Source organism: Camelus dromedarius, chromosome 4 (assembly GCF_036321535.1).
Source record: "Camelus dromedarius isolate mCamDro1 chromosome 4, mCamDro1.pat, whole genome shotgun sequence".
NCBI classification, from domain to species: Eukaryota; Metazoa; Chordata; class Mammalia; order Artiodactyla; family Camelidae; genus Camelus; species Camelus dromedarius.
In genome coordinates, this window is record NC_087439.1 from 95,372,988 (window position 1) to 95,399,901 (window position 26,914).

Genomic DNA, 26,914 nt, shown 5'->3' on the forward strand with positions numbered 1-26,914 from the left:
CTCTGTCTCACTGATTCTGACACAAAGCTCAGTTCTTCCTCCAGTTTCTGTTCAAATGCACAGGCTTTGAGTGCCTCTCTGAATTTAGAAGTTGCACCCAAAGGTCTGGGTGGAAATCCCAGGGAGTGCTCTTTGTGACCACCCAGTCTCCCCTCATCTCCCTGGCTCCACCCATTCTCCCACCTCCTCTCTCCCCATCGTTAGAGTAACTGTCAGATTCATCCCCCATCCTCCATACAACAGTCCTGCCCACGCCCAAGATCCCTGTAGCTTTCCCAGCAAGAAGCGCTTGACAGAAGAGATGTGTTTTGTCAAACAAACCCAGTTTCCTTTTTAAGTGGAATTCAGGTCCCACCTAAATATTTATGTATGTGTTTCTTGTGTTATTTCTGAAGACCAGAAGGAAAGGGTCTTTCAAGAAAAAAAGAACTTGATGCTCCGTCTTTGAGACTCCAGAAAAGGGAAGGGGAGTCCTGGGCCAACTATACGTCCTCTCTCGGCCAGCGTGAGTGGGAGCAAACGCAGCGCCCGGGGAACAATCATTTTAAAGAGGCTGAGAAGGGGGCCAGGTCTCTGGGACCCAACCAGAAGTTAGAAAGGAGGAAAGCCAGCCTGGCTCCTAAGACCAGGAAGACTCTGGGGACCCTCAGTAAGGAACTCAACCCACCCAGGCTGGGTCCACCTGGCCTCACGCACGCTGTCTGATGGGGCTCTCTTGCCCCTTCCCTGGAAATCAAAGCGTGGTGCCCAGGGTCCTGGACCCGGGCGGGGCCCTGCCTCCCTGGCCCAGGGGCGATGCTGACACAGAAACAGCACGGCCAAGAACACCAAACGCACAACACTTTCCATAAACTTTATTAAAAAGTTTCTTTGTATAAATTTCCTAAAATTTTTAAAATTAAAATTAAACCCCCCTGCACAAAAGAAAAAAAAATTAAAACACACACACATTAGAGGAATGCCAGAAATGTTCTCTGTGATGATTTTCTTTTCATTCTTTAATTGAGGCATGGTCCCACGACAGTGCACAAAGATTAAGGGATTTTGCTTCCTTCTAACTTCTAGATCGTCTGTTAGAAGCTTTAGAAAAAGAAAACCAGCTCGAAATCTAATCCAGGAAATCAGGGGACAAGGGAGTGAAAAAGCTGGACTCTGGTTTATCCTCCATACACAGGCTTTCCATCTAAAGTCATGCTTAATTAAGAGGGAAAAAGATGAACCAAGCGGAAGCATACAGAGTAACTGTGAAATCTGGGGCTATTTTCTAGACCTTACACTTGCCTGAAGCAGGCATCAGGTGAAACTCCAGAAGGAACTTGAGTTTATAGGACTGTTCACATAAACACCAGCAGTGGATAACTGTTACACAACGTTCAAAGTATACGATATAACTGCCTGGAGACAGAGAGCGTTGGGTCCACAGACACATTTAGCACCATGTTGATAGGTCATGCGGCAGACGGGTCCTCCCAAGTCCAAGTGTAAATCAAAGCATGAAAGGGTACAAAGCGTGCGGGAATCTACACCCAGAGCTTCTACAGAGACGCCTTGCCATGGCTGCCTCCTTCTGCTTCAAGAGGTATGTGTCATCGGTGGGCCACGCTTAGGTCTCCATCGCAGCGATGACTCCGGGGTTGACAGGCACTGGGCGTGGATGGAGGGGTGGCGGGTGAGGGCGGGAGGGAAGAGGAGGGGAGAAGCCACATTACAGACCCAAAAGGACACTGTGTTTCACATGAAAATGATCCCATGGCCTCTGGCTTTCATCACCAATCTCACCTTTCAGCTCAGCTCCTGCAATGGTTCTCCCAGAGCTTCCTGGCCTGGGGCTTGGGGATCTCTGTACCATTTGAGCCCACTCTCTCGGCTGGCATCACCTGCCTGGCCTTAAGCAAACCCAACTCTCCCATCTGGCACTGGCCTCGGGCTCTCTGTGAAGCTGTTCTGATTTTATTACCAATCACGCTGGCCGGTGTGATGGATGGCCCCGGGGTCAACGTTGTTAGAGGAAGCAAAATTATTTCAAGATGAATAGACCATATAGGGGCTCTTTATCTGTGGTGGTGTCTATAATTGCTCATTATATTATTTTCCCAATCATCATGTTTGTTGCAATATTTTATGAATAACAGAAACTTAGTAACATTTCTGAAGAGTGAGGAGTGGTCAACCACACGTTTCCCCACCAGCAAAAATACAAGGATGTTTTTAGGAAATTCTAAAACTCAGAAAGCAACTGTCATGTGTTTTACCTGAATACCTGCCTCATCTGAAGACACAGTGTGTCTCCTTTTTCAAACCTGTCATAGTTACTGTGATTCAAATGTCTTTGGGAGGTGAATTGTTGGCCTGGAGCTCTCATCTTATTTGGGAAAACCACCAACACAAAAGCAGAATCACTTACCAGGAGCGCAAACCTTTTCACATTCTTTCTGCGAATTAAATCTGTTTTCGTTTCCACCGCAACCTCCGTACCAGAACCTCGCACAGCTTTTAGTCTTCGAATCATAGTACCACTTTAAAATAAATTTCCTGCAAGTTCCTTCTTCTTTTTGTAACTGACATATATCTTGAATAACAAGATGAGAAAAAAGCGTCAATTAGAACATGCACGTTACCGGGCTCCCAGCTCCAGGGTCTGAAGGTCTAGTCACCGTGCTGTCAGAGGGGAACTTTGTGACCTCCTCATGCCTGTGTCCTTACTGTCACGTGGACATGAGGCTCTCAGCTTTGACAGCACTAAACACAGTCATATCGATGAAAGGACTTCATAAACTGCACTCAGAGCCCCACGTGGTAGCAATTATTCCTGGGTAATTTGAGATGAACTGTGTTTTCCGCTTTCCAATCACCGGGTCAGTTACTCTCCAAATCCCTCAATGCTAAATCCGTAAAAAAGTAAACAAATTTTAACACATTGGAGTTTTCTACTCATTGGCAAAATAGTAATTAAGTTTTGTCACAATGTAGTTCAAAAATAAGGCTGCCCATTTCCCAACAAGCCAAGAAGATTAAAAATAAAAGTCAAAGTGGACCGAGGGAGGGTAGAGTTCAATGGTAGAGTGTGTGCCTAGCATGCGTCAAGGTCCTGGGTTCGATCCCCAGTACCTCCACTAGAGATAAATCAATAAATTTTGTAAAGACCCAATTACCTCCCCTCCTAAAAAATTTTAAAAATTAAAAAAAATTAAAAGTCAAAGTGGAAAAAGGAGACCCTTTATGAGTGGGCGCGTGCAGACGCGTGTGTCTGTGCTGGGTGTACCGCCTGCTGCCTTGCTGACTGGCCAGACTTGACAAGTAAAAGGAAGTGCTAACTCTGATGTAAAATTCATGGCAGCGAAAATCTCACACAGCAGAGCTATTCTGAAGACAGAGAAGCATTCTTTGTCCAGTTAAGGAAGTTTATGTTTTAAATCATACTTCTGATGCAGCCCAGCTGCAGAGTAAAAGCTACATTCTCCACAATGCCTGGAAAGAACAGCTTACAGCTCTCACACAGTGAAACTGCTGTTTACAGAGCTCTCTGGCAAACTCCAGATTGTGCTGGGAAAGAGAAGCGTTCACGGCGACTGCTATCTGAAAGTCTGAAATGGTAGAATGAAACCCCCAGAGCGGGCAACGCTCCGTGTTTACGAGTAACTCCCGTGCATGGCTCACCAGCCCTCCCCACGCGGGGCTGGCGCCTCCGGGCGCCTTTGGGCCAGCTGCGTGGGTGGCAGGGGTGCTTAGCGTCTGCAGTGCTGGTTGGCACTGGGAAATAAAAGGAGAATCTGGCTCTTGGGGTAGAAAACCCAAGCTCAGTCACAGGCACAGGACTGAGGCTCAGAATTGGTCTAAAACGCTGGCTTTGGAGAGGCTGTCACCCACACACGAGGAAGGTGGCCACACAACTACAACACCTCCTAGTTGCAGACCCTCTCTGAGGCCCAGGAAGCCAGCAGTGCTACCAAGAGCCTTTGAAGACCCAATAAAGCCAGGATAAAATGATGGCAATTTACAAAAACAACTTTCTTCCTCCCTCCCAAATAGGCCGACAACGGAAGGAGACGCCGGGCTTTGACGTCACCATGGAGGTGCTGAGCAAGGAAAGCTCACTCAACCACCAAAGCAGACCCCTTGTGTACCGGTGGGTCCCCCGTTAGCATGAGACCCAGACCAAGGGGTTGCCGCCACCTGTCCCCTTTCTTCCCCAGAGCATCCCCCAGTGGCCTGTGTTTGTTCCAGGTGCACTCTGTCCTGGCCATCTATGTTGAGCTCTTTGCTCCCTTCTCCCCTGTGCTCTTCTGAAGAGACAGGAGAAGTCTCCCCAGACCCAGGACACCCAGCCTGGAGGCAGCCCTACAGCGGAGCACAGCTCCCTGACTGGCTTTTCCAATTGCCTGTAATCTTCAGCATAACTCTCCAGGACCCAACTAGTGCTCTCGCATTTTATCTCCTTTATCCCAGGGGGAGTCACTGCCAAGACCTGTAAGGTCTGCTCATGGAATATAAGGGTGCCATTATGTGGGGAACCAAGAGGAATACACTAAGCAGGGCCTCACGCTATTCAAAGACAAAAACCTGGATTCTCCGCTTTCAAAGTATCACAGTGGGAGGTTTTCTGTTCTTAAGAAGACTTACAGTTTTAAACGCCCATCATTTTGATTCCTGAGACACATGCAGGCTGGACTCGCCTGAGCTATGTCCACAGATGCTAAAACGACTGTTTCAAGGTCCAAGAAATTAAAATGTCCTGTAGCCCAAAGAGGGATGGTTGGACCTCGGTGAGTTTTCCCCAGAACAAGTCTTTGGACTTGACAGTTGTTCACGTTTCCCTCCAGGAGGAGTTTGCCCTTTAGGTCCGGCCTGGGGGAGTCTGGAGGCCTTGACCCAAGGGGAGCGTCTGGCTGCGGATTCGTTGCTTTTCTCTTCCTTATGCTGGGGACCCAACGGGAGCCTAAGAGACCATGGGGAGTGGACATTATCAAGAACCTTTCCTGGTCCATTTTTGCCTAGAATTATAATGTAAGTAAGCTTCATTTTAAAAGAAAGGCTTGAGAGGTTGCCTTATTCGGATCTCCACCTGTGAGACTTCCTGGTGGAACAGTGACTGGTCCCTGTGAGCGTCCAAACACCAGAGGAAACTGATGTAGGCGTGATGTCTGGAAAACCCTGTCTGGGGAATCCCGTGTCCAGAAGCCGCAGGAGCCAACGTAGGACGTCCTAGAATAACAGCCACGCGGTGGAAGACACCCAAAGAAACAAGGCCTGTGCTGTGTGTGTGTGTGTGTGTGTGTGTGTCCACATGTCACGTTCATGGAAAAAACCAGGCAGGACACACCCCGGGTCCTTGACGGTGGTCGTCAGGGGCTGTCAGTGCTGTGACTGTAAGAGCCACACTCTTCGCACACTTTTCTGTTTGTGCTGAATTCCTCACAAATGAATATCTATTATTTTATTACTAGGAAAGACAATTACTATTTGAAAGTGAAAGCACGTTGAATTGGAAACGCTTGCTTTTGTTACAGTTGGAGATTCTCTGGTGTCTTAAAGCAGCATTTCAAAGGCGTCGGCTCTGACACTTCCCAGACCAGCGAGCTATCAGCGCGTAAGCGCTTTCCTAAGCGGAGCCGTGGGGGCCGAGCGGCAAGCGTTTACGCCGCAGTGTAGGTGCGTGCAACTATGTTCCTCGTCAGTTTAACGATTTCAAAACAAGAAGGTCTCACTGCCTTGGGACCAGACATGGGTGACAGGGTTTAAGTGCTTCCAAACCTCAGAAGCAGGTACAATTGGCCTGAATGAGAATACCTTTCCTGTGTCCACAGTTTTAAGTATGTATGGGCTCCAAACATGCCAAGGAAATTTATTTGTATTTTTAACATTATTTTAAATGTAATTGTGGCTCTTTTGGATCTTGACCAATAGATTTTATTTCATAAAACTTTAATAGTTTAATAAAAAAAAAAAAAGCCAAATGCCCTTGGAGACGCAGCATGACCCACGCACGGCTGCTGGCTGAGCTGCGTCCTCACGCAGCGATAAACACACAGCCCTGAAGGTGGCTGTGTCTTTTCAGCCAAGTCGAGAAAATATTTGTGGCTATTTAATTTACCTCAACTGGTGGGGTTAAGTTAGTTCTTTAAATTATTATTAACATAAAGTCATATATTTTCCCCATCACATTATTTTATGCCACCCGACGTGAACTGTTCATGGGAGAACGCAGCCAAACAAATAGTGTGTTCCATCACATCTAAGATATCTTAACTGTACCATGCACTGCTGTCGTCTGTTCCATCAAATAAGAAAAAATGCTGCCAATAAGCCATGACATGGCATCAACTTCAAGTTAACATTTCAGTTCCCGAAGGACTGCGCTGGGGACACTGTATATCTCAGGATCAACAAAGTAAGCAAAACACTGGAGGACGCACTTCCGTTAGAGCTGAGCTGAGTGACGGACCCGGTGATGCCCGCTCAGACAAAACGTCATTTCTACAGATTGCTAATTTCTAGAAAAAGTTGGAAAAAACAAAAAAGAATGGCACACACTTTGTTATTTCAGCTGTCTTCTGCATTGAAACATTTCTTCACCCACAGGTAGGCCAATAATTTAAAATTCGTTTTGTAATATTGTAAAAAAGCATATTTGCTGAGTTAATTTTTTTTTTTTTGGCTGTTTAAAAACTTCAGAAAGTCTTAGCTTTACTAATCACATGCAAAGAAAATATCTAAATATTTAGCCAAAAATGAGAAGGAGGAGGAGAGAGGTGATGATAAAAACCTAAAAGCAACATTAGCAACTTCGCAGCACCCTCAGGACCGGCGGTAACAGAGCACACTGCGGGCCCGCCTGGCACGGTGATGCTTTTCCAAAACTGTGGTGATAATCACAGAAAGATTCACTCAGCTGCTGCTAACTGCCATTCACAGGCAGCAGACACATCCCAGAAACATGGGCGGGACTCCTGCAGATGCTGAGGAGAGCAAAAAGTAGGGGGTGAGGGGTTTCCCCACAGAGTTTCTTTTGTTTTGTGGAGGAAAATACAAGTATTAACCATTTAAAATGGAATCGCGTAGAACTGCAAAGTCTGGAAACTTGAATGGTTAGTAATGATGCCAGGGTCTGCTCACCAGCCTCCACCTCTAGTTGAGCTCTTACTGCCACACCTCACACTCCACGCCCAGCAAGGCCATCCTCATGTGGGGGACAGAGACTCCCCTCGCTAGACTGTCCTCTCATTACGTGCCTCTGTCCAATTTCTATTCAAGAAGTATCTACTAAATGTGAGTTGCAAAACAAGCAAATGTTAACATACGCCAGTGAAAACCCAGGGATTCGAACTGCTCAGTCTTCTCCCCCCTCACTGGATGCCATGGACCTAGAGACCTTTTCATTTCACAGGGCTTTTGCCCACAAATTCTTGCATAAATTCAGACACTGGTTACCATGGTTCCTAAATCCAAAGTGGTAAACAAAATTTGACAAATGACAAAACTTGGTTCCTTGAGATGGACTCAAAACCCCCAGTACATCTTTTATTCGTGGAGGTAAAAAAGCAAGGACAAGTATCTCTCATTGAACACTGAGAAAGGAACACATCTCTGCAAGCCCAAACCGTGTTTCTAACGAATTGGTGCCGCATTAAAATAAAATGAGAAATTAAACTGCATTCACGTCCACATATAAAAGCTACTTTTAAATTTTATTTTACCTGAATTTTCTAGAAAATACCTCTTTGGAGAAACAATGCACATTGTGGCAGCTGATATTTGGATGCTAAATATATATGCACCTACTGAGTAAGAATAGTTACTATATTTTTTAAAGTTATTTAATAAACAACGTTTGGTAGTCACGCCTCCTGTTTCTGTCTGCAGAAACACGAATATCATTAAAATGCTTTACCCCCGGGGAAAATTCCTAAGGTGCTTTAATTATGGGGGGAGGAGAGGGGGGAGGCGGGGACGGAGGGGGAACCGAGTTTCCTCTCCTGATTCTGTTCACCCATTTTGAATTTACACATTTTAAAGTAAACATCCAATGAATTTAATTCGAGAAGAGTTTTCAAAATGGGGTGTGTGTTTGTGTGCGCACCCCATATGTTCGCTGAGCAAATATTTGGCAAGCGACTTCTTCAAGCAAAGCACTGTTTTGTTACTTGCAGGCTAGAGATCAATTATGCAGAACGTTGCTCTTAAGAGAAACAAGTCGTTTATATCTTCATGCTGACTTGAATCACCAGGTGGGAAGCACGCGTGTGCGCGCGCACACACACGTGTGAGAGTGTGAAAGGACATCAAGTCCTGGGTTTGAGAGTTCTCTACTGATCAAAATAAAGCAGGAGGGTTTTTGATCTTCTGTATCTCACTCTTCCTTGTCGCCCTGAAAAACACTCAAGCCCCAGTTTCAAAACCTCTTTTCTCTCTGTCACATGAAGAGAAGAGACAGAAGGGCCAAAGGGCCAATTGAAAACACCTTCCTACTTCCGAGCCTATGACTCAGTCTGAAAAAACAGCCCAGTCAGATTCTTATTTAAAGATCATGTTGTTTATGTTGACTGAACACTGCTTATATATTCGTATCCCTTCTGGACCACACGTGAGAGAACCGGAGACGCCCCCCGAACCTCACCAGGTCATTTTACTCCTAGTCATTTTCTGTCAGTGAAGCACCAAATTTGCTAGAAACTTTACCTTTCCCACACTCTGTGAGGGGCGGAGTTACTGATGAGCGGGAAACAGTATGCACTGATTCCAGGGACCCTGAAGTCAGAGTGCCGTTGGTCCTGACCCAGGTCTTTGGTGAAATCCATGTGGTTTCTCTGAGCCCAAGCCCCGCGCTGGGCGGCCTCAGGGCCCAAGTGGCTCCAGAGAGATGGACAGAGGCTCAGCCATGGCCCTTTAATTATGAGCAGAAATCAACGGGGTTGAGACCGAAGTTTTCGTCTCCATCCCAAACCATCACACCACATCCTTCCTTCCTTTTTGTGAAGTTTGAGTTGAAAATCATAGCATTAAAAGTCTTTATAAAAATATTTTTACACAATCCCTAAGAAGTTAAAACCTCACTACCCAGCCTACCATGAACTCCTGAATCATTCCCATGAATTTGCATCAAAAGGCGGGGATTCCTTTTTTCTCTGTCAATTCTTCCCCTGGAAAGGCCACAGGAGTTTGAAAAAGGCACACGGCTGTCTCTAACATAGACGCTTCCTGACGCGGTTTCCAAAAGCAAGCTGTTTTAAACCATTCTGCAGCTCTGTAAGCGGTTGGTTTATGGATGTTATTACACATTTGTGTGTGAAACAGTTTCACAACTCCTGCCTCAACTTCACTACCTTCTTTCCAGTAACTTCTGGTGCCACAGGTCAGTCTGGGTTGTGGCTGAATTAAGGGAAGACAGATAGACAGACAGACAGATGCAGATGCGCAGATGTAGATGTTCATACAAACACACGCACATGGATGTAGGGAAAGTCCACTGACGGAATAAAGCGCTGTGCTAGCCATGGAGCCGGTTCCCTTCAGAAGCAACTCAAAGAACCAGGAGCCCTCTGTGCCCAAGTGGCTCCAGAGAGATGGGCTGTAGAGGCAGAAACCACCCCCCCCCTTCCACTTTAAGGCAGCTGAGCCAGGTGCGGACTCCAGAAAGGGGGAGATGGAGAAACAAGTATTATCCTAAAACTTACGATGGCAAGAGTAAGATGGGGCCCCTTCACCAGCAGCTCAAAAACTGATGTGCTGGTGCTTCTGACAGTGCAGTGCGTATGAAGAAAACACAGCTGCTTTCCAACCTGCGGGAAGCAGCGTGGCGCTCAGCCCATGTCCCTTATCACACCCCTTTATGGAAATAAACGTTGTAAAGAGATCTGCCTTCCTCCTCCCCGCTGTGGCCAATATCTCACAGAGTAGTCAGTCGTCTCCATTAGGGGAAACCTTTTGCTCTGAGGTCTATAAAACAATAACGTATCTAAATAACCACGGGGCTTCTGACTTTGGATATTGGTACCAGTGTCTTTGGCAGGAAACTCTTAAGCAACGCACACCGACTATTTCATCAACCGGTTTCTCACGGATCAATAATCGTAGCTCATGTTCTGCTGACTGAGAGATTACAGATCTCCCAGAGCTCTGCCGCCCGGGCACAAAAGCAGCTGCCAGTTCCAGCAACACGTCTAACCTGCCACTGATTTAACAAAAAATGTGCACACACTGGGGCTCAGGCACGGGGAGAAGAGTAGGACAGACTGAGCCAGGGTGTGTGCTTAGGAAATTGGGACCGGGACATCGATCCCATGGGTCCCTTCCAAACCCACGTATTTCATGGAGTCCAGTCTGAGTTGTCTTGTGTTCCTCTAAACAATTTTTTATTAGATTAAATCACTGGGTGGATGAAACCCTACTCTTTGCTGCATCACAGACCACAAATCAACTCTAATCCTAAAACAAGGCACAGGGGAAATGACTAAGGGACACGAGAACTCCTGGCCACAGCCGCTCTCGTCCAACTGCTTCTGCGCACCTGGTGACAGGCCAGGTGAGTCCCACCTGGAACCTGGACTGCGCAGAGTAAGACCGCGCTGGGCCGCGCAGAGCCAGCCGGGGGCCTTCTCCGCCGAGCCTGGCTGGTCTGAGGATCAGAGCCCCAGCAGACGACTGAGCACAAGACTGCCAGGGCTCCCAGCCCCCTGGGAGGATGCTCTCCTAGTGCTGCCGGTGCGCCCGGCGTCTCCACAACTCACCTGTTTCACCCGCAGCCAACGGGTCTCTGCTCACCATGAGGTTGATGGTGGAACTGGACGCCAGCTTCACTGTCTGCGGAGGTGATGGCTGAGTTTTCTCTAGAGAAGAAAGAGACATGCAACTAGCAGGCAGCCCCGGAAGGGAAGGGCTTGGGAACCCGGGGCTGGGGGCCTGCCTGGGTCACGCTGCACACAAGGGAGGACCACCGGAACCCGGAGAGCCAGGAGGTGTCTCTCACCCCACGCGCCTGTGGCCTGCACCGCCAAGTCCTCTCAGCAAGGAAACGGAGGAATCTCAACTTGAACAAATCCACTCATTTCCTGCAAAACCTTTCTGCTTCCATCCAAGAAAACAGCGCCCTGGGATCGCAGGGTCTTTGGACTCCTGACCTCAGAGATTGTTTGGTGACTGATGGGAACCCCCTTTCCTCAGCCACAGCTCCTCGGTCTGAAGAATGCTGGCCTGGCCCATCGATGAGACCGCCCCCAGCCCCGCCCGCGCCCCTGGGGGCAGCAGGGATCAAGGTGAACTGGGGCGGGAGGGGGAGTGGAGGGGGTGGGGAGGGGGCATGTCAAGGACTTAGAAGAGGCGGGATGAGTGACTAAGGGAGACCTGGAAGCAGGCCTCAGGGCAGCAGAGGAGCCCAGGGCCAGCACAGCTGAGGGCAGAGCCCGAGCCGGTGGACCAGGGTGGGGGAAGCGCTGATGGCCTTTCTACAGTGGCTGTGGACGTCCCGCGGCCCCTGGGACACTGAGACTTAATGGACTCCTCAGTTACTCCTAAAGCAGCCAGTGACTCCGCAGTGTTTTCTGTTCACTGAACACGGAACACGCTTCTGACACAGGGACGCGGTGAGCAGCTGAGACCCACTGGTTGCGTGGGTATATTTCTTCCTCCCAGCACAGGGGCTGCGCTCAGGCCAGATGGCTCTGGTGTTTCCTCCGTAAAGAAGCCAGGACCCCAAAGGCAGGGCAACAGTTCACTAGGAACCCTACTTTCCATTTTGCTAATTTATAAAGTCAGGTGCAACCAACACACCCAGGACTTCGACTTAACCTTGTTGCTGACTCAGAACAAGGTCAGTGACTAAGAATCTTCCGCTTTCTGCCCCCGTTTATATCCCACGCAGAGACAGGTGCCCGCTTTCCTTAAACTGACCGCACACTTACTTGTGCTGAAGCTGCCTTGGTAGGTGGCTCTGACCTGAGACCTCAGGTAGCAGACGACCGTCACGTGGTATGTCTGCCCGGCGAGAAGACCCCCGATGGCGCGGTCCGTGGCCGTGAGGTTCTGCCTCAGAACCAGGGACTGGTCGTGGGCCGAGGTGACAATGAGGTCATAAAAATAAGCACTGGGGGGCTCGGGCCTCTCCCAGCGGAGTCTGGCGCTGTTCTCTGTGACCTCGGACACCTGGACCTCTCGGGGTGCCTTAACTGGAAGAACAGAATGAGAAAAAAAACCAAAACCCTCAGTGACTGCAACATACAGGTCAGAGATGAAATCTCACAGCGACGTGTCAGCAGACAGCTGATCTGAAATTCAGGTAAGGCGGGGAACTCATTTCTCATTCAAGGTCCTAAGAAATGCCGACGTGGTGCCTACCGGCCGGCATGAAACATGAAACTCACAGTGATCGAAACTCTGCTTACTCATCAGCAAGGTATCTACCTACCTTTTTTTTCTATTGAAAATATCTCTTATTAAGGAGATATTTTAAAAACACATGGTCCAGGGTGCTAATCTGAAGTGTTCGAATAACAGAATGAGCCCCGTAACATAAAACCTGTTGAATATATATCATGAAACTTCAGGGTATGACGTAAGGTTTTTTTTAAAGGAATCTCTGCTTTCTCTGTGTTCATAAAATGAAGACAATTCCCTCTTTTTCATGAGCACATACCTCCTGCCTTCGCTCTTCTGTATGGTTTGTGGCTCTACAGAATCTTCTAGGGTCTTGAGATAAAGATAAAAATAGCACACTGACCTGAAGCCCGCATCCCCCCAGGCCCTGCCCAGAATCTAACTCGGCCTGGAACATGTCCTCCCCAGCGGCTCATGGTTCAGTTTGTTTAGTGTTAAATTACCCCCCACCCCAATATTGCCACAGCACGAGGCTCAGGACCCTCATCCTGGGGCCTGTGCTCCCAGCAGGGGTGAAGTTTGCAATTACAAAGCTCCACCCAGACCTTCTGGGATCATCCTTAGGGAGGTGGGTCTGGCCCCAGACCCCAAGCAAAGAAACATCTGCTTCTGCCTGAGAGCCTAACAACAGGCTTTTTCTTTCTCTCTCACTCCCTCGATAGGGTCTAAAACCCTCGTCCACTTAAAACTCATCCTTTTAGCTTAAGACAGTGGCATTTCCAGGAGAGATGGCTGGTGGTGGCTATCTGCTGCCATCGCAGAGAGAATGAGCCGTTCTGCGCTCACCCCGACGCAGGCTGGGGTGGTCGGAGTGGGAGGGCGGAGGCAGCAGGGGCTGGGGGCTCACTTCATCTGCTCTTTGCAGGGAGCTCACCAGTCCTGCAGCGGGGAAGAGGAAGATTGCTTCCTAACATAGAAAAAGAGCAGTGGTTTGGCAATTCCATGCTCAAACCAGCACCTTCCAAAATACATCCCCTAGATGGCAAATCCCAGCTCAAGGACTTTGTTTGGACTGCTTGGTAAACAGGCTCTGAGGGACAGGCCCGGGACACAGTAAATGAGGACGTCATGAGTCAGTGGCTTTCTTACCCACGGGCTTAGCAGTGGCCGGCTTGGCAGCAGCTGATTTAGCTACCAGAGGCCTAGGGGCCTCGGGCTTGGCAAGCCCAGGTCTGGCAGCGGCAGGGGGTCTGACTGAAGCTGGCTTTCCTGCTGCGGGCTTCGCTGCCACCACTGCAGGTCTGACAGTGGCCGTCTTCGCAGCCTCGGGCTTGGCGGCCATGAGTTTAGTGGCCTCAGGCTTGGGGGCCACAGGCCTAGTGGCTTCAGGCTTGGTGGCCATGGGCTTACTGGCCTCAGGCTTGGCGGCCACGGGCTTAGTGGCCTCAGGCTTGGTGGCCACCGGCTTGGTGGCCTCGGGCTTGGTGGCCATGGGTTTGATGGCCTCCAGCTTTGCAGCCTCAGATTTCCCAGCCATGGGTCTTTCAGCCACGGGTCTCACGGAGGCTGGCTTTGAGGCCGGCAGGTTGACAACAGCTACTGGTTTGGTGGTGGTGGTGGTCTCTGGTTCTGCAGTGGTCACTGGCTTCGTTGTGGTCATTGGTTTGGACGTAGGACTTGAGGTAACATTATTTGGAACACTTCTGTTAAAACATATTAAATATTATTTCAATTTGTACATGTTTTTGCCCTGCCTAAAACAGATGAAGGCATAACTCCGTGCACTGTGCAAAATTTGCTGTCCCACCAAGACGCATGCAGGAGCTTTCACATAGCACATATAATATTGCACATGTTAAATTCTTTCTTTTTAAGGTCTGTGCCACAGAAAGGTATTGAACAGCATATAAAAATAAATTTATTAAAAGTGAAGCCTCTGTTGTACTATAAATATACCTGACACCTTACTTTCAGTTCATAAAATAAAAGCAAGGAGAGAGTAAAGAAACAAAAATAAATAATGTGTTAATATTTATTATTGACACTAATAAATAGTAAAAGTTAAATAATATTTGAATAATGCTCTGATTATAAAAATTGACCAACTGAAACACACACACCCAAAATGAAGTAAAATCTGTTAAGAGCTACCTTCATTATAATAAAGTATCCACTCAACAAAATTCTGTGTTGAGCTGGAAAATTATAAAGTCGACATACGCTCCCTCCCAGGGCGTACTGTGTACTTGTGTTTGTATTGTAATTGGTGTTTGTGGGGTTCTTTTTCCCACAAGCTCTTGATTTATTGCGAACCCCTGAGGAGAGCACTGGCATAACCAGCAGGCAAGGCACAGGCCCACCTGTGTTTGCGCCTCGCCCTGAGGTGAGCATTTCAGTCATTATTGTATAGGTGTGTCAGGCTGTATACACACTGTGTGCAGTGTATTTTCAAGTTGGCATCATAAAACTTCAAATACTATACGTTGCTTGGTTCATTCTGTTTTCCCAAAGTTAAGCCAATTTTAGAGAATGTTCAAGAGAAATTATAAAGATAATAAAGGGCAAGAAAGATGGAACCAGTGGGCCTGGATCAAGCAGTCTAGCCGCACAGCAGCAGACAAGGGGCACGGCCGCCTGGAGAGGGTTTCCAGCTTGCTGGGCGGAGACGTGAAGCCTTCCCTCTGGGGACCCAAGAGGCGGGAGACAGAAGCGTGCGCGGTAGGAAGAGGCGGGCCTCCTTTCCCCACCTGGACGTCAGCCAGGAGGGAGCCAGCTCGTCACTGTTCAAGGGTCATTCAAATCGGCTTTGCATCTGGATGCAGCCGTCAGAACCCCCGCCGCCCCAAAGCATGACACTCTATGGCTTTCACTTGAGCAGCACAAATTGCTGGCACATTGCCTGAGCTCAGTTTCTGCCGCCATGTCCCCCTTGTCCAGCCTTCTGGCACACGGCCACACTGCCCTCCTCTCTGCTCCTGGAGTAGGCATCAAAGGTGGTGCTGGACATAAGGCCACTGAGCGTGTGCCAGGCAGCCAGCATCACCGTGGGCACTGCAGCCCTTCCCCCCGTCCCCTGGTGCTCTCAGCGGTCTTCCTAGGAGAACACGCATGTTGCCTCGGCACCACCACCACCTGTGCTATCACAGCATCCATCATTTTAGGAAGATTCAGAGTCCACTTCTGCTTAGTGTGCCCGGTCCTTCTATATGAAATCATTTCACACCAGTTCAGTAGCCTGTTCAGGCATATGGCCCCAATGGCCTATCCCTCTGTGCCCACACCCTTTACAAACACGATGTGGCTGGCACTCCCCAAAAGTCCAGCTCCCTACTCTTGAATCCAGCTAGGCTGGCTTCAGACATGCTTTGGCCAATAGAACACGGCAGAAGTAAGTGTGCGCCAACTCTAGCCTAGACCTCATGAGGCCTTGCACACATCCACCTTCTCTCATGAACCCCTGCCCAGTCTCCTTGTGCACAGACCCAGGCTCGCCTCCGGAGAATGAGAGCCCACAGAGAGCAGAGATGAGCTATCCATGTAAAGCCATCCTGGACCACAGTCCACAGTTGACCAGCAGCTGACCACAAATATATCAGTGAGCTCAGCAGAGCCCACAAGAACTGCTCAGCTGAACCCAGATAGAAACAGCTACCCCACAGAATTGCAAATTAAATTAATAGTTGTTGTGTTGATCCACTACGTTTCAGGTAGCTTGTTACACAGCAAAAGCTAACAGATACAACAGATTCTTTGAAAAGAGTGGCCCATCTGACCTTTGGGAAATCATGCTGTCTGGATTCCAACATCCTCACCCCATAACATTAGGCACTGGTTGGTTGGAGGACCCCTGCTGTCCCTCTAGCACTAGAATTTCTGAGACAATTATTATGATCACTTACACTTGTTTGTGACCAAACTTCACAAGATTCTTTGCCTGTTGGTCCCCTTGGAACCAATCACACTGTTTCCTGATATCTGGGGACAGATAAAAAGCATTTTTACCTAGAGAAAAACAGAGAGAAAAGTATTTTAAGGGCATATGAATCACATACAAATTAAAATTAATCTGCTAATGAGTTAAATGCATCATATAGCAGGGAGCCTGTAAAAATTTGTTGAATTAATTAATCCTTCCAGACAACTTAAGCCCAGTGATTTAAGACATTAAGTACAATGGTACTTGATCCATAAGACATCTTCAGCCAATAACTTCTGTTTGGCAATATTTGGGTAATTAGGTTAAACGTTAACACTTACTCAGTGTGACAGGGAGACAGGAAGAGAAGAAAAATCAAGTGTAGAGTGTAACAGGTTCCAAACTCTTGAACATCAAATTACAATCCAATTACTTTCAGCACTTTCTCAGTGCTGTTTAACAACGCTTTTGTTTTTAACCTTCTGTGGACAGTCATCGTGGCCCTGCATGAACTTGCTGGCCCACCTCTGCTTTGTATTTTTTTCCTTAAAATTTTGGAGGGAGGGGGCAGTTCATCCTTTATAAATCTCCCTCGTTTGTCCAATGCTTTCCTGCGCTGACTCTGGAGAAAGTGGTGGCAAATGACACACCTTCTCCGGGACGTGTGGTGTCCTGGGACCACAGACCCACCAAGGACTGACCAACAAGCCATGGAGCAGCTGTGGTGAGGCCAGTACCAGGTTAAAGAAGAGCAAGCCCTGGGTGTGGGGACCATCCACGGTGAACAGGGCAACTGGGGGTAATTTTTGAAGATGAAGGTGGATTTGCTGCTAAAGCAAGGGGGTGGAGAACATTTCCAGGAGGCAGAGCCATGTGGGCAAAGGTCCAGAGGTTTCAAGCCTGGGGTTGGCAGCTAAGCCCAGACCAATGGTGCCTTCTAGAAGCTTCCCTGATGCCCCGTCAGGGCACACTTCAGTATGACGCAGCAGCACGTTATGTCATGCATAATAAATGTGCACTTGACCCCTTTGCCCACCTGGACCGGAAACTCCCAGGCACACAGCATGGCTGGGAGGTCCCTGGCCAAGTTTGGTTGAATAAACGAGTGAACAAGGACAGGACTCCCATCTGTGTCTACTGCCAACCCCGGCTCCTCACAGTGTGTCTGGGACGCGGTGGGAATGAACAGGCCAAGCTCAGCACAGCAGCCGTGGCCCCCACGCCCGTGGCCCCCCACGCCCGTGGCCCCTCCCCAGGCCCGTGGCCCCCCCCAGGCCCGTGGCCCTGCCCCGGGAGCCGAGTGCACCAGGACTCACTGCTGACGAAGGAGGGCAGCAGCCTCCCGAAGCGCAGCAGCGGCTCCTCGTTGAGCTCGGTCGACTTGTCCACGAGTTTGAAGAAGACGTCGTTCGGCTCGCTGGCGAAACCATACACCTCCTTGCTATTCACCTTCCTCCCGATGCCCAGGATCACGAAGAAGTACCCCTTGCACTTGGCCTGCAAGATGGCTCTCTGGGCCTCCTCCAGCTGCTGCTTCGGCACCTCGCCCGTCAGCATCAGGACCACGATCTTCAGGTCCCGTGGGTTGGGTGCACTTTCAAAGACGTTCTCGACGGTGTAGTCGATGGCGCTGCCCAGGGCCCTGGTCCCCTGCAGCTGGGTCATCCTGCTGCTGAGAAAGGCCACCAGCTTCTCCTTGGAGCTGTAGTCCGTCAGGGAGAATTCCACCTTCACGGGCGGCACGCTGGCGTTGCCCGCGGACTCGTAGGGCGCGTGCTGCACGACCGCCACCCTGGCAAAGTGCTGGGAGGCCCTGGGGTCTGGGCTCACGTCCAGCTGTCTGACCAGGTACCCTATGTACTTCTTCATCTCGTTGAACTGGAACGGCGTGGTGGACTCAGAGCTATCTAAGATGAAAGCCATGTCGATGTCCACATCGCTGCCCGCTGCTCTCCGGTCCCTGAAGGCAGGCTTCCAGCTGCCAAATCCACAGGAGGGGTCGATGTTGCAGATGTCTGGAAAGAAGCATGGTGGCCCGTTTACTCTGTGACTCCCGCAGCGAGACACTGCACATCCGTTCACAGGGGTCGGGGGCAACGAGAACGGTCACATCGTATAGAAAGCGATTTACACCTTGCTGACATCGCTGGGGCCACATCTCAGTTTTCATCACCCAGCACTTACTAGAGGAAACAGATCAGTAAGCTGAAATCCGTGTTAGTAACCTACACCATCGGCAGAGAGGGAGGGAGAAGAGAGAAGGGGAGGTGGGATGGAGGGGAGGGGAGAGGGAAGGGAGGAAGAGAAGAGGAGAAAAGAAAAGAATTCTTTTTACTTCTTTGCCACTCCTTGAAGGAATGTGTTCCAGAAAGTCACAGTCAAATAATTAAATTCTGGGCTCCAAGGTCAAAACACAAGCAGAGCCCACTTTCTCCCTTATTACCTAGAAATCTAGTCACTCCTCTATCAAAGAGAAGCTGTTCTGGGGAGTGCACTTGAAGTGTGGAAACTGCTTATGCAGTATTTACAGGGGTAAATACAAGGCTCTGTGAATCCTCATTTAACTCAGGCTCTTCGTACACATGACGCTTATCCCCTCAAACGTCTCTCTGTGGACGGTATGCTGCACAGTCGCAGCTGGACAGATCTGCCTCCTGGAGAAGCGCCTCACCCAAGCAGACGTGACAAGTCAGGACGTTCTTCAAGAAGTCCGTGAGGTCTCCCGTCGCGGGCAGGACAAGCGCGTGCCCCACTGCCGTGTTGTTGATCTGGTTTAAACAAGAGGAAATGCTCAGCGGGAGTACACATGGTAAGTAACCATGTTCAAGTACAGCTAGAGAATGCATTAGAGTGGCATCAATGAAATAAATCCCCCCAAAAGATCCATATCTTCTCATTTTCTTAGAAGAGGCATTAGGAGGGAAGGCACTGATTATAATAGGAAGACGTATGCCTTCTTCCAATGAGTGAGCTGGAGTTGAAACCCCACTCCTGCGCCTTCTGCTGGACCTGAAGCAAAACTATTTAACTTCTCTGGGGTTCAGTTTCCTCAGCCGCAAAATGGAGATAACAGTAAATTCCCCATGAAGTTACTCGGAGGATTAAATCAGATAACATAGGTAACGCGCGCGGTATGGCCTCTAGCAAACAGCGGAGACCTAAATGTTGTCGTTATTTATAGCAACAATAATAGCAACTAGCAAATGTTGGCCCCATCCCTCTCCCACCTTCCCAGGTCTACAAAGGGGAGTAACCACCGAGCAAGTCAGGAAATCACTTCCAGAAGATTCAAAAGGTCCTGCCCACCACAGAGCCCGGGACACCATCACTGATTATTCCTTCAGTGAATGATTAAATCGCATGAATGAATGAATGATTAACTTTTTGAACTTGCTGTAACTATTCTGTCAAGAAAGACGCATGCCCCCGGGTCACTGAGCGCTCACAAGGGGAGGCGTACATCCGTGAGCTCCTTACAGGAGCATTCGGCTGGTAGCCCAAGCCGGAGTCCCAAGCCCAGCGCTCAAACTGGCCTGCAGTTGGCAGAATAAACCCTGAGAGACGGTGGCAGTGATCCGACTGTCTCTTGCTGCCAGGGCAGCGGTAAAGCCGTAGAAGATCCAGTTTGGGAGGCAGGACGTTAGGCACCATCTCGCCCCCCCACCCCGCCTCCTCCGTCTGTAACAGGGGAGAAGTCTGGGGCACAGAAGGGGAAGTGACGTGGCCACGTTAATTTCAGCAGCTTAACGCTAGAAGGCGGCTGGACTGGGACTGGAGCCCAGACCCCCTCACGGCTGGTCCTCAGCCTGCTGCTCTCCCTCCTGCCCAGCATCCACCCGTGTGGGCAGCTCGAGTAAACATTAATAGATTCATTAACCAATTATTACACATATTACCGTGACCATTAAATAAGTCATTGAAGCAAATGACAAAAAAGCACTTCGCTGCTTCACCCGCTGAAGCTAAGCACTTCCTTGCCACTTGCTTCAAAGTCCTGTCTAATTGTTGGATTTCTCAGCCTGGCTGAGAAATGCTTGACAGGGCCGCAGTTCGGGTGCTGGGCTCGCTGATGTTGGGAGGACCTCCCTAGGAGACGGTGGGTCTCCAGGGTCAACCTGGGAGAGTCTCCACCAAGATGCGAGGAGGGACCTGGTGGGGATGAGTCATGGGCATCTGGATGCCCATCCAGGGCCGGAGCCATCAGGCTGCTCTGGAAATCTCACAAGTGAGATTCTCAGTCAGTTCAGAGCCACGTAGAAGCTTCAAGAAGCTCCTTGGGTGGGGTGGGGGTGGAAGTGGGACACAGGTGTGTCTGAACATCCTCTCAGAGCCCAAGATGCAGCGAGAGTGGTGCGGACGCCCAAAGCACAGACCTGCAGGGCGTTCAGCAGCGGGCGGTCCTCCTGGTTCGTGAGGAACAGGGGTGTGATCCCAGCATCCGAGAGCTTGAGCACAGCCTCCCGGAGCTGCGGGGACGCCCTCGTGGGTTTGTTGCTGAAGAAAACGGCCACCTTCCTCATAAGGAATCCATTCCGCACTCGCTTAAACGTGTTTCTGGCCACGAAGGACATGGCGGTTTCCAGGCTCTGCTGCTTGGACGTCAGGGCCACCTGCAGGTTCTTAATCTTGTCCAGGAGGACGGACTTCTTCTTGGAGTCGGCAAAGCGGATCTCCGTGGTCACCTCATTGTTGTAGGTGACCACGGCCACGCGGGCCCCCCGTGGGCAGTTGCTCTCGGCGATGGTCAGGTCGCCCACGATCTTTAAGACCACATCCCTCATCCGGCTGAACGTGTCCTGAGTGACCCCCTCCGACGTGTCCAAGGCAAAGGCCAGCTCGGTCGGGAAGACAGGGCACTCCAGGGGCCCTGTGGGAAGCGGGGAGTTTCACAGACAAACTACTTACTGGAAAAGGATCTCGTTCCTTCCACAGGAGAAAGCCGAACGACTGAACCGACTTACCGTAGCAGCAAGCTAGAAGACAAACAAAGAGGAGCGTGAAAGCCGGGTCTACCCAGAGGGAATTCCAGGTGTGAGAACAAAGGTGTCGCAGACAGGAAATCGTGTACTTACGGCATTTATCCTTGATGCTCTGGACCAGGGCACATTGCTTAGAAAGGAAAGGAAAGAAGATGTGAGGAGAGTGGGCAGACGGCTCCCAGGGCAAGGGCTCATGCAGCACACATGCAACTTACGTCCATCGAGTCGCCTCTGGGGCCTTTGTATCCCTGCAAAACAGGAACGGGAGGCTGAGAGCCCGCAGACGCACAGGGCGCGGGGCTCCCCGCAGAGGAGCAGCCTGAACCCCACGGACACACGACAGAGGAACAAGACGGGCCCCCGGCCTTGCTGGTTCACAGGCTCTCCCTGTACGTCTGACTTCGCTGCTCAAAGAGCAAGAGAGACAGCAGTGTTTCCCCCATAAGGTGAGTAGCCCCACGCCCTGGAAACCGGGAAGCTCATCACTGATCAACATAAGTCACGCATTTGAGCTTGAGTCTAAACGCTGCTTCTCCTGTGAGAAGAGCTTCCTTTCGCCTGCTGGCCTCCCGCCTCCTGTGGCAGGAGGGACACCCAGGAGCCACTTAGCTACCCTGTGGGCTCCAGGTCTAAAGCATCCTGGCTGATTCCCACTCCGTGGATACGCCCGTGGCTGCCCTCGGCATCTCATCCCAGTGTGTGGCGCCTGAGGGTCACGCAGACACCTCCTGGGCAGGCGAGCATCTTTCCATCGGGCTGCCCTGCCCGGCTCCCGCTGCAGCCGACTAACCATCTCCACTAAAGCCTTGCCTCGCTTAAACACCTGGCTCTGCCTCCTCCCCCGGGCCTGACAGTCGAACCCTTTAACCGCTCCTCCTCAGGGTGATTCTCCATTTCCTGGGTTAGCTTTTCCATTCTTCCCTGAACCTCATCAACTTCAACGTAAGGAGACAATACAGGGAAAAAATCCAAGCCAGGAAGCAAAGACCTTCGTAATGAAGAGGTGTGGAAGGACTGCAGAAGGACCCAGGCGGCAGGGGCAGCATGAGGTTTCAACCATGAATCGGCAGCTCCCTTGGGGGTTTTGTAGACCAAAGAGAGCAACCCCCAAACCGCCGTCTGCCGCACTGTACCCCTTCCACAAGATGCAATTGGGAGGTATTAAAATTTGTTCTCTGTCATTCGTCCTCTACACAAACCTCAAACAAACCTACACCAGGAATTTGTAAAGGCAAATTTCGATACACCCTAGGTGACACAGATTTCCACGTGAAACCTGCTTTAAAAGTTTCTCGTTACTCTAAATCTCCAAAGCTCTTTTCTCTACTGTGGTATCAGAAAGGGAAGCGTTTTTTAAAAATACAAAAACAAAACAAACAACAATGATGACAAATGCAGACACCTCCTCTGTGAAGGAAGGAGGTGGAAGTTTTCAGGGACCACGTGAAAGGCTCCAGCCCTCGGGCAGCTTGACGGGAAGCAGGTAGGTACTTACAGCTGGTCCTGGGTACCCAGGGTCTCCCTTCTGTCCGGCGATGCCTGGAGGTCCTGAGTTTCCCTAGAAGGCACAGCAAATACAGCTGAGCTGTGAGAAGACGGAAACTTCTCAGCTCCTGCAGGAGGAAGTGTGGCGAAGGCGGCCTCCTCCCCCGTCTCCGGGAGAAGTCTCGTACTTTGAGCTTAAGCATCTCTGAAATTCAGGAATACGGACAAGTGGCCCCAACAAAATGGACATGTGCCTCCCACACCTATGTTCAAGGTAAGATGCTCCCCTGAGAACCTTTAATCAGTCTCCTCTGGATGCATAAGAATCAGTAACTGACAATTAACTAGCTCACCCTGGGATGTGGACGGCCAAGCCAGTGTTTTAAAGCTCTACCTTCAGTAGTAGAGGGTCAAGTCTGAATGTCCTCACTGAACAAACTAACAGGATAACTACGATGATCTTAACTATATCTTAAGCTGAAAATGACTGTTAGAAGCCTTTACTTGTTTCTAGGCCACAAGTTGCTGATTCAAGACTCCGTGCGATCTCAAGAGGATGAGCAAACATCCACTAAGGGGAATAATCCAAAACCAAGAGCAGCTTAAGAGGGGGTCTGTTCCTGCTGGGGGGCGAGGGCCACCATGCGTCAGCCCAGCACGCCTCCGAGCCGGAACCCTGCTGAGCACCTTGCACACTTCACCAAGTCCCGTCTCCTCACCGTCTGGTGGGCGTGACCGAACGCGTCTGCACAGACCTCCGATATCACTCATTCTGAGACCTGAGTCCCCCTGGCGCCGTGCTGGGAGGGGGCTGGAGGCTGGGACCCTCGGGACGGGTTAGAGGACGGGGCCCTCCAGGCCTCGCTGTAGGAGGAACATGCCCAAAGGAGGCCAGCACAGACAGCCCTGCAGGGGTCCTGAGGACACCCGTCTAGGGCCTAGGCTCTCTCTGCTCCCACCCCATTCAGCCTGCAGCCAGGCTGCAAGCCGAGAAGGGATGGAGTTTTCAGTGCTCAGCCCCGCGGCCACAGAGGTTCTGGTTCTCCACCTGCAGCCAAGCTGTGGGGAAACTTACCCTTCGGCCTCTGATGCCTTTGGGTCCTGTGGGGCCGTCTGTCCCTGGCTCACCGGGGTTACCCTGGGAAGAGAGCCAGGAAGCAGCGCATTAAGCTCTGGAGTGGCGGGTCCAGCTGAGGGTCCCCGGGGCCTGTGGACCACCCTTCCTGGGTGGCCAAATGGCTGCCTTCGATGTCCCTTCCCTCTGAGTCACAAGTGGCACCGTGCACTTGCAGAGTCAGTCTCAGCTTCCGGAGTCAGAATGACGGCATCGTGGAGCATGTTAAGGTTTACAAAGTATTCTCCTGCAGTGTCATTTCAGTTCATCCGCACAAGCTCGTGACAAGTGCATATTGTCATCGCCATCTGACAGACGAAGGAGTGTCTGGGAGACGGTGGGCCTTTCCCAGAGTGTCTCAATTCGTAAGCGTCTGACCCAAGACTAGAGCCAAGATCCTGTGACTTTCCAGTCCATGGTCACGTCAGACTCGTCCTAAAACAACGATGATGTTTTACCAACAGGGGAGTATTTACCTTTGGACCTGGGTATCCAGGGAATCCCCTTTCTCCCTACAAAAGATAAATAAGTGAGTCAATAGTTGGTTCCAACTTAAATCCATCTAAACATAAATTATTCTTGAGCAGAAAAAAGCACATCCGTAGAGACACCAAGAGAAAAACCTCACTACTCTACAATTAAATTTTGAGAGAATTCCTTAAAAATACAACACGTCAGAAGTTCAGGAATCCTCAGCAGACACATACCTTTTTGCCTCTGCGTCCTTCACTGCCAACTCCGTCTTGCCCGTCGTCTCCCTAAGAGCGGAAAGACAGCGTTACTGCACGTCCCGTGTCTGGCAGCCACGGCCTCCTTTGTCTCAAGGCCTGAGCAGTGGGTCTCCAAGTCCCTGAAGTGTTCCCAGACCGATGTACAGACCAAGGAAGGGCTCCTACTCCTATCCGTCCTCCAGGGCAAACAAGACCCTGTCTGCGGGGGCTGAGACCGGCGGACTGCAAGGTAAGGAACCGCTAACAGCGACTGGAAAAGATGCTGTTTGGATACAGACCCAAAGACTCATCAAGCCAGGACTCGCGAAGCCCACCTGGACCTGCGCATCTATGGGTCTGACTGTACTTCAAAGCAAGAGCACGGGGCTCAGCCTCGCAACCCCCCGAGTCTTCTGCGCGCAGCCCTTCCTCCCCTCCGCCGCCCCCTCTCCCTCCCCCACCGGGCCTCCTCCCTTCCTTCCCAAAACCAGCTCCCCTGCGCTCTCAGACCTGCCCCTCATCGCTCTCTCCTGGGGGCTTCCAGAACCGGGCACTGTTCACTATTTCAAAAGACTCAGAAGACCTTCTATGTGATATACGTTAATCTCTCTAATAAAACATGCTCCGTAGTTAATTTACACTTTTAAACAGCTGAACAGCCGTTGCCCTAATTTATGGAAATGGAGTCAGGAAGCGATCTCATTCAATGATTTGAGTAGATTTTAAAGTCTAATTTTTCCCCTTCTGCTTCTGAGACTTAGAGGAATAGCAGTTGGGTTTTTAAACTTCAGTTAGCAGTAGAGAAATTATAAACACAAGAAAAGTGTTTTCAAGCTTTGATGCTACAACGGTCAGACAAACCTGGTCCATTTATACAGGTTTTAGGTGTAATAATTCGTTTTAGAGAACTTCTCAATGTGCTGTAGATTTCTTTTTCCTGGACAGAACGTGTGTGACAGCAGTGCTGTTAGGGAGCAGTTAGAGTGCTTTTAAGTAACTTTTTAACATGAATTCTCAAAGTAAGAATTTCTGTTGCTGGGATGTCTCATTCAAAAGTGTTTCAGTTTGAATTCAGGTCTTATCAGAGCCAATTACTTTTTCAACCAAGGACATTTATTTCTTTACAGAAAAGATCCCCCTCCTCGTGCTTGCAAAGAATTTGCAAGACCTGAGATGAAGGTGGTTCCAGAGTCAGTAAACCACCTCAACCATTCAATCACTTAGCAGAAAAAAATACAAAAAAAAAAAATCGTTACTCACACCCCCTCCAATGAAATAAAACTTATTTTGAAACTCATTCGCTGATTATAAGCAGCAGGATTCACTATTGTCAATCATACCCCCAGTCACATAAGAAGCAGCCGTCGAGCTATCACTAGTGGAACCAACCCAGGTTGCAATGGCAAAGGCCAGCACCGCCCAAGACCCCACCTCCCACCTCCTGAGCAGCTCAGCAAAGTCGGGGCAGCCTGGGCCCCGTGCACCCGGTCATCTTACCGTCTCCCCACGAGGGCCCCGGTTCCCGAGTCCTCCCTTAGGTCCTGGCTCTCCGGGCTCACCCTAGACATGAGAAACAGGGTGGAGACACCTGTGGGCCTGGGGCGATTTAAAATGAGATTCTATCCTTTGTAATTTCCCTAAGCACTAACGGTACTAGGAGCATCTTTGTTCTAAAAGTAAAATAAAATTAAATTAAATTAAATAGTGATTCCAAGCACTTGGGTGACCTGCCCACCCGGCCGTCAGCAGGGGAGGCTGGGTGGGAAAGACCAGAGGTGGGGGGAGGGGTGCGCAAACTGAGCAGCTGGACAGACCGACAAAGGAGGGAGTGGTGACACGGGGTCTGGCCGGGCCTGGCATCAAGAAACAAGTGCTACTTTTGTCCAGACAAACCTTTCTTCCCAGGGGCCCGGTCCTGCCGCGTTCTCCAGGAGCACCTGCAGTTCCCCCGCTTCCCTGGAGCACGAGGCGAGGAGAGAGTCAGCGAAACACTCACCCTCCAGGCCGAAGTGTCCACATCCCGCCCGCCCCGCCCCTCGTGGAGGTCGGAGCCGCAGACGCTGGGTGCTGGAGATCCCGGTGCAAACGTGCCCGGAGACGGCTTGTGCAAACCTCAGCTACTGATTGTAGTTAACGTCCATCTCCTAAGTTACCCATTACGGGGACAAGTACCCGGATTATGTGGCTTTACCTCCTCTCCCTTCCACACCTCCACACCCAGCACCTGCTTTCACAGGTGTGGAAACCACGCACACTCACTGAGGGAGTGAACAAACCAACAAAGGAACCGACTCTAAACACGCGGTTCAGCCCGCGGGGCCCAGAGCCAACTGGAAGGGACGGGGCCAAAGCAGGCGGTGAGAGCTATGTTCATGGTTAACTGTTTGCAGAGCTTCACCCCGCC

The 26,914-nt window shown here is 50.2% G+C and overlaps 1 protein-coding gene across 6 annotated transcripts in view; it reads right to left on the minus strand.

Annotated features, from left to right (window-relative positions):
* Positions 1-836: 836 nt before the first annotated feature.
* The window catches only part of COL6A3 (collagen type VI alpha 3 chain), an 82,270-nt gene continuing 56,192 nt past the window's right edge, over positions 837-26,914 (minus strand). For 5 of the 6 annotated variants that reach the window (XM_010996338.3, XM_031452472.2, XM_064485296.1 and 2 more), the window contains 18 exons: positions 26,404-26,466; positions 26,008-26,070; positions 24,508-24,558; positions 24,277-24,312; positions 23,762-23,824; positions 22,697-22,759; positions 21,417-21,449; positions 21,295-21,331; positions 21,184-21,195; positions 20,596-21,089; positions 18,894-18,990; positions 17,539-18,237; positions 16,206-16,308; positions 13,456-14,009; positions 11,895-12,158; positions 10,725-10,823; positions 2,405-2,569; positions 837-1,644 (listed from right to left, as the gene is read on the minus strand). In XM_010996338.3, the coding sequence (XP_010994640.3) occupies positions 1,604-1,644; positions 2,405-2,569; positions 10,725-10,823; positions 11,895-12,158; positions 13,456-14,009; positions 16,206-16,308; positions 17,539-18,237; positions 18,894-18,990; positions 20,596-21,089; positions 21,184-21,195; positions 21,295-21,331; positions 21,417-21,449; positions 22,697-22,759; positions 23,762-23,824; positions 24,277-24,312; positions 24,508-24,558; positions 26,008-26,070; positions 26,404-26,466 (2,937 nt within the window). In that variant the 3' untranslated portion in view covers positions 837-1,603. The remainder of the gene's footprint in view (positions 1,645-2,404; positions 2,570-10,724; positions 10,824-11,894; positions 12,159-13,455; positions 14,010-16,205; positions 16,309-17,538; positions 18,238-18,893; positions 18,991-20,595; positions 21,090-21,183; positions 21,196-21,294; positions 21,332-21,416; positions 21,450-22,696; positions 22,760-23,761; positions 23,825-24,276; positions 24,313-24,507; positions 24,559-26,007; positions 26,071-26,403; positions 26,467-26,914) is intronic. The other variant, XM_064485295.1, reaches the window with a different exon arrangement.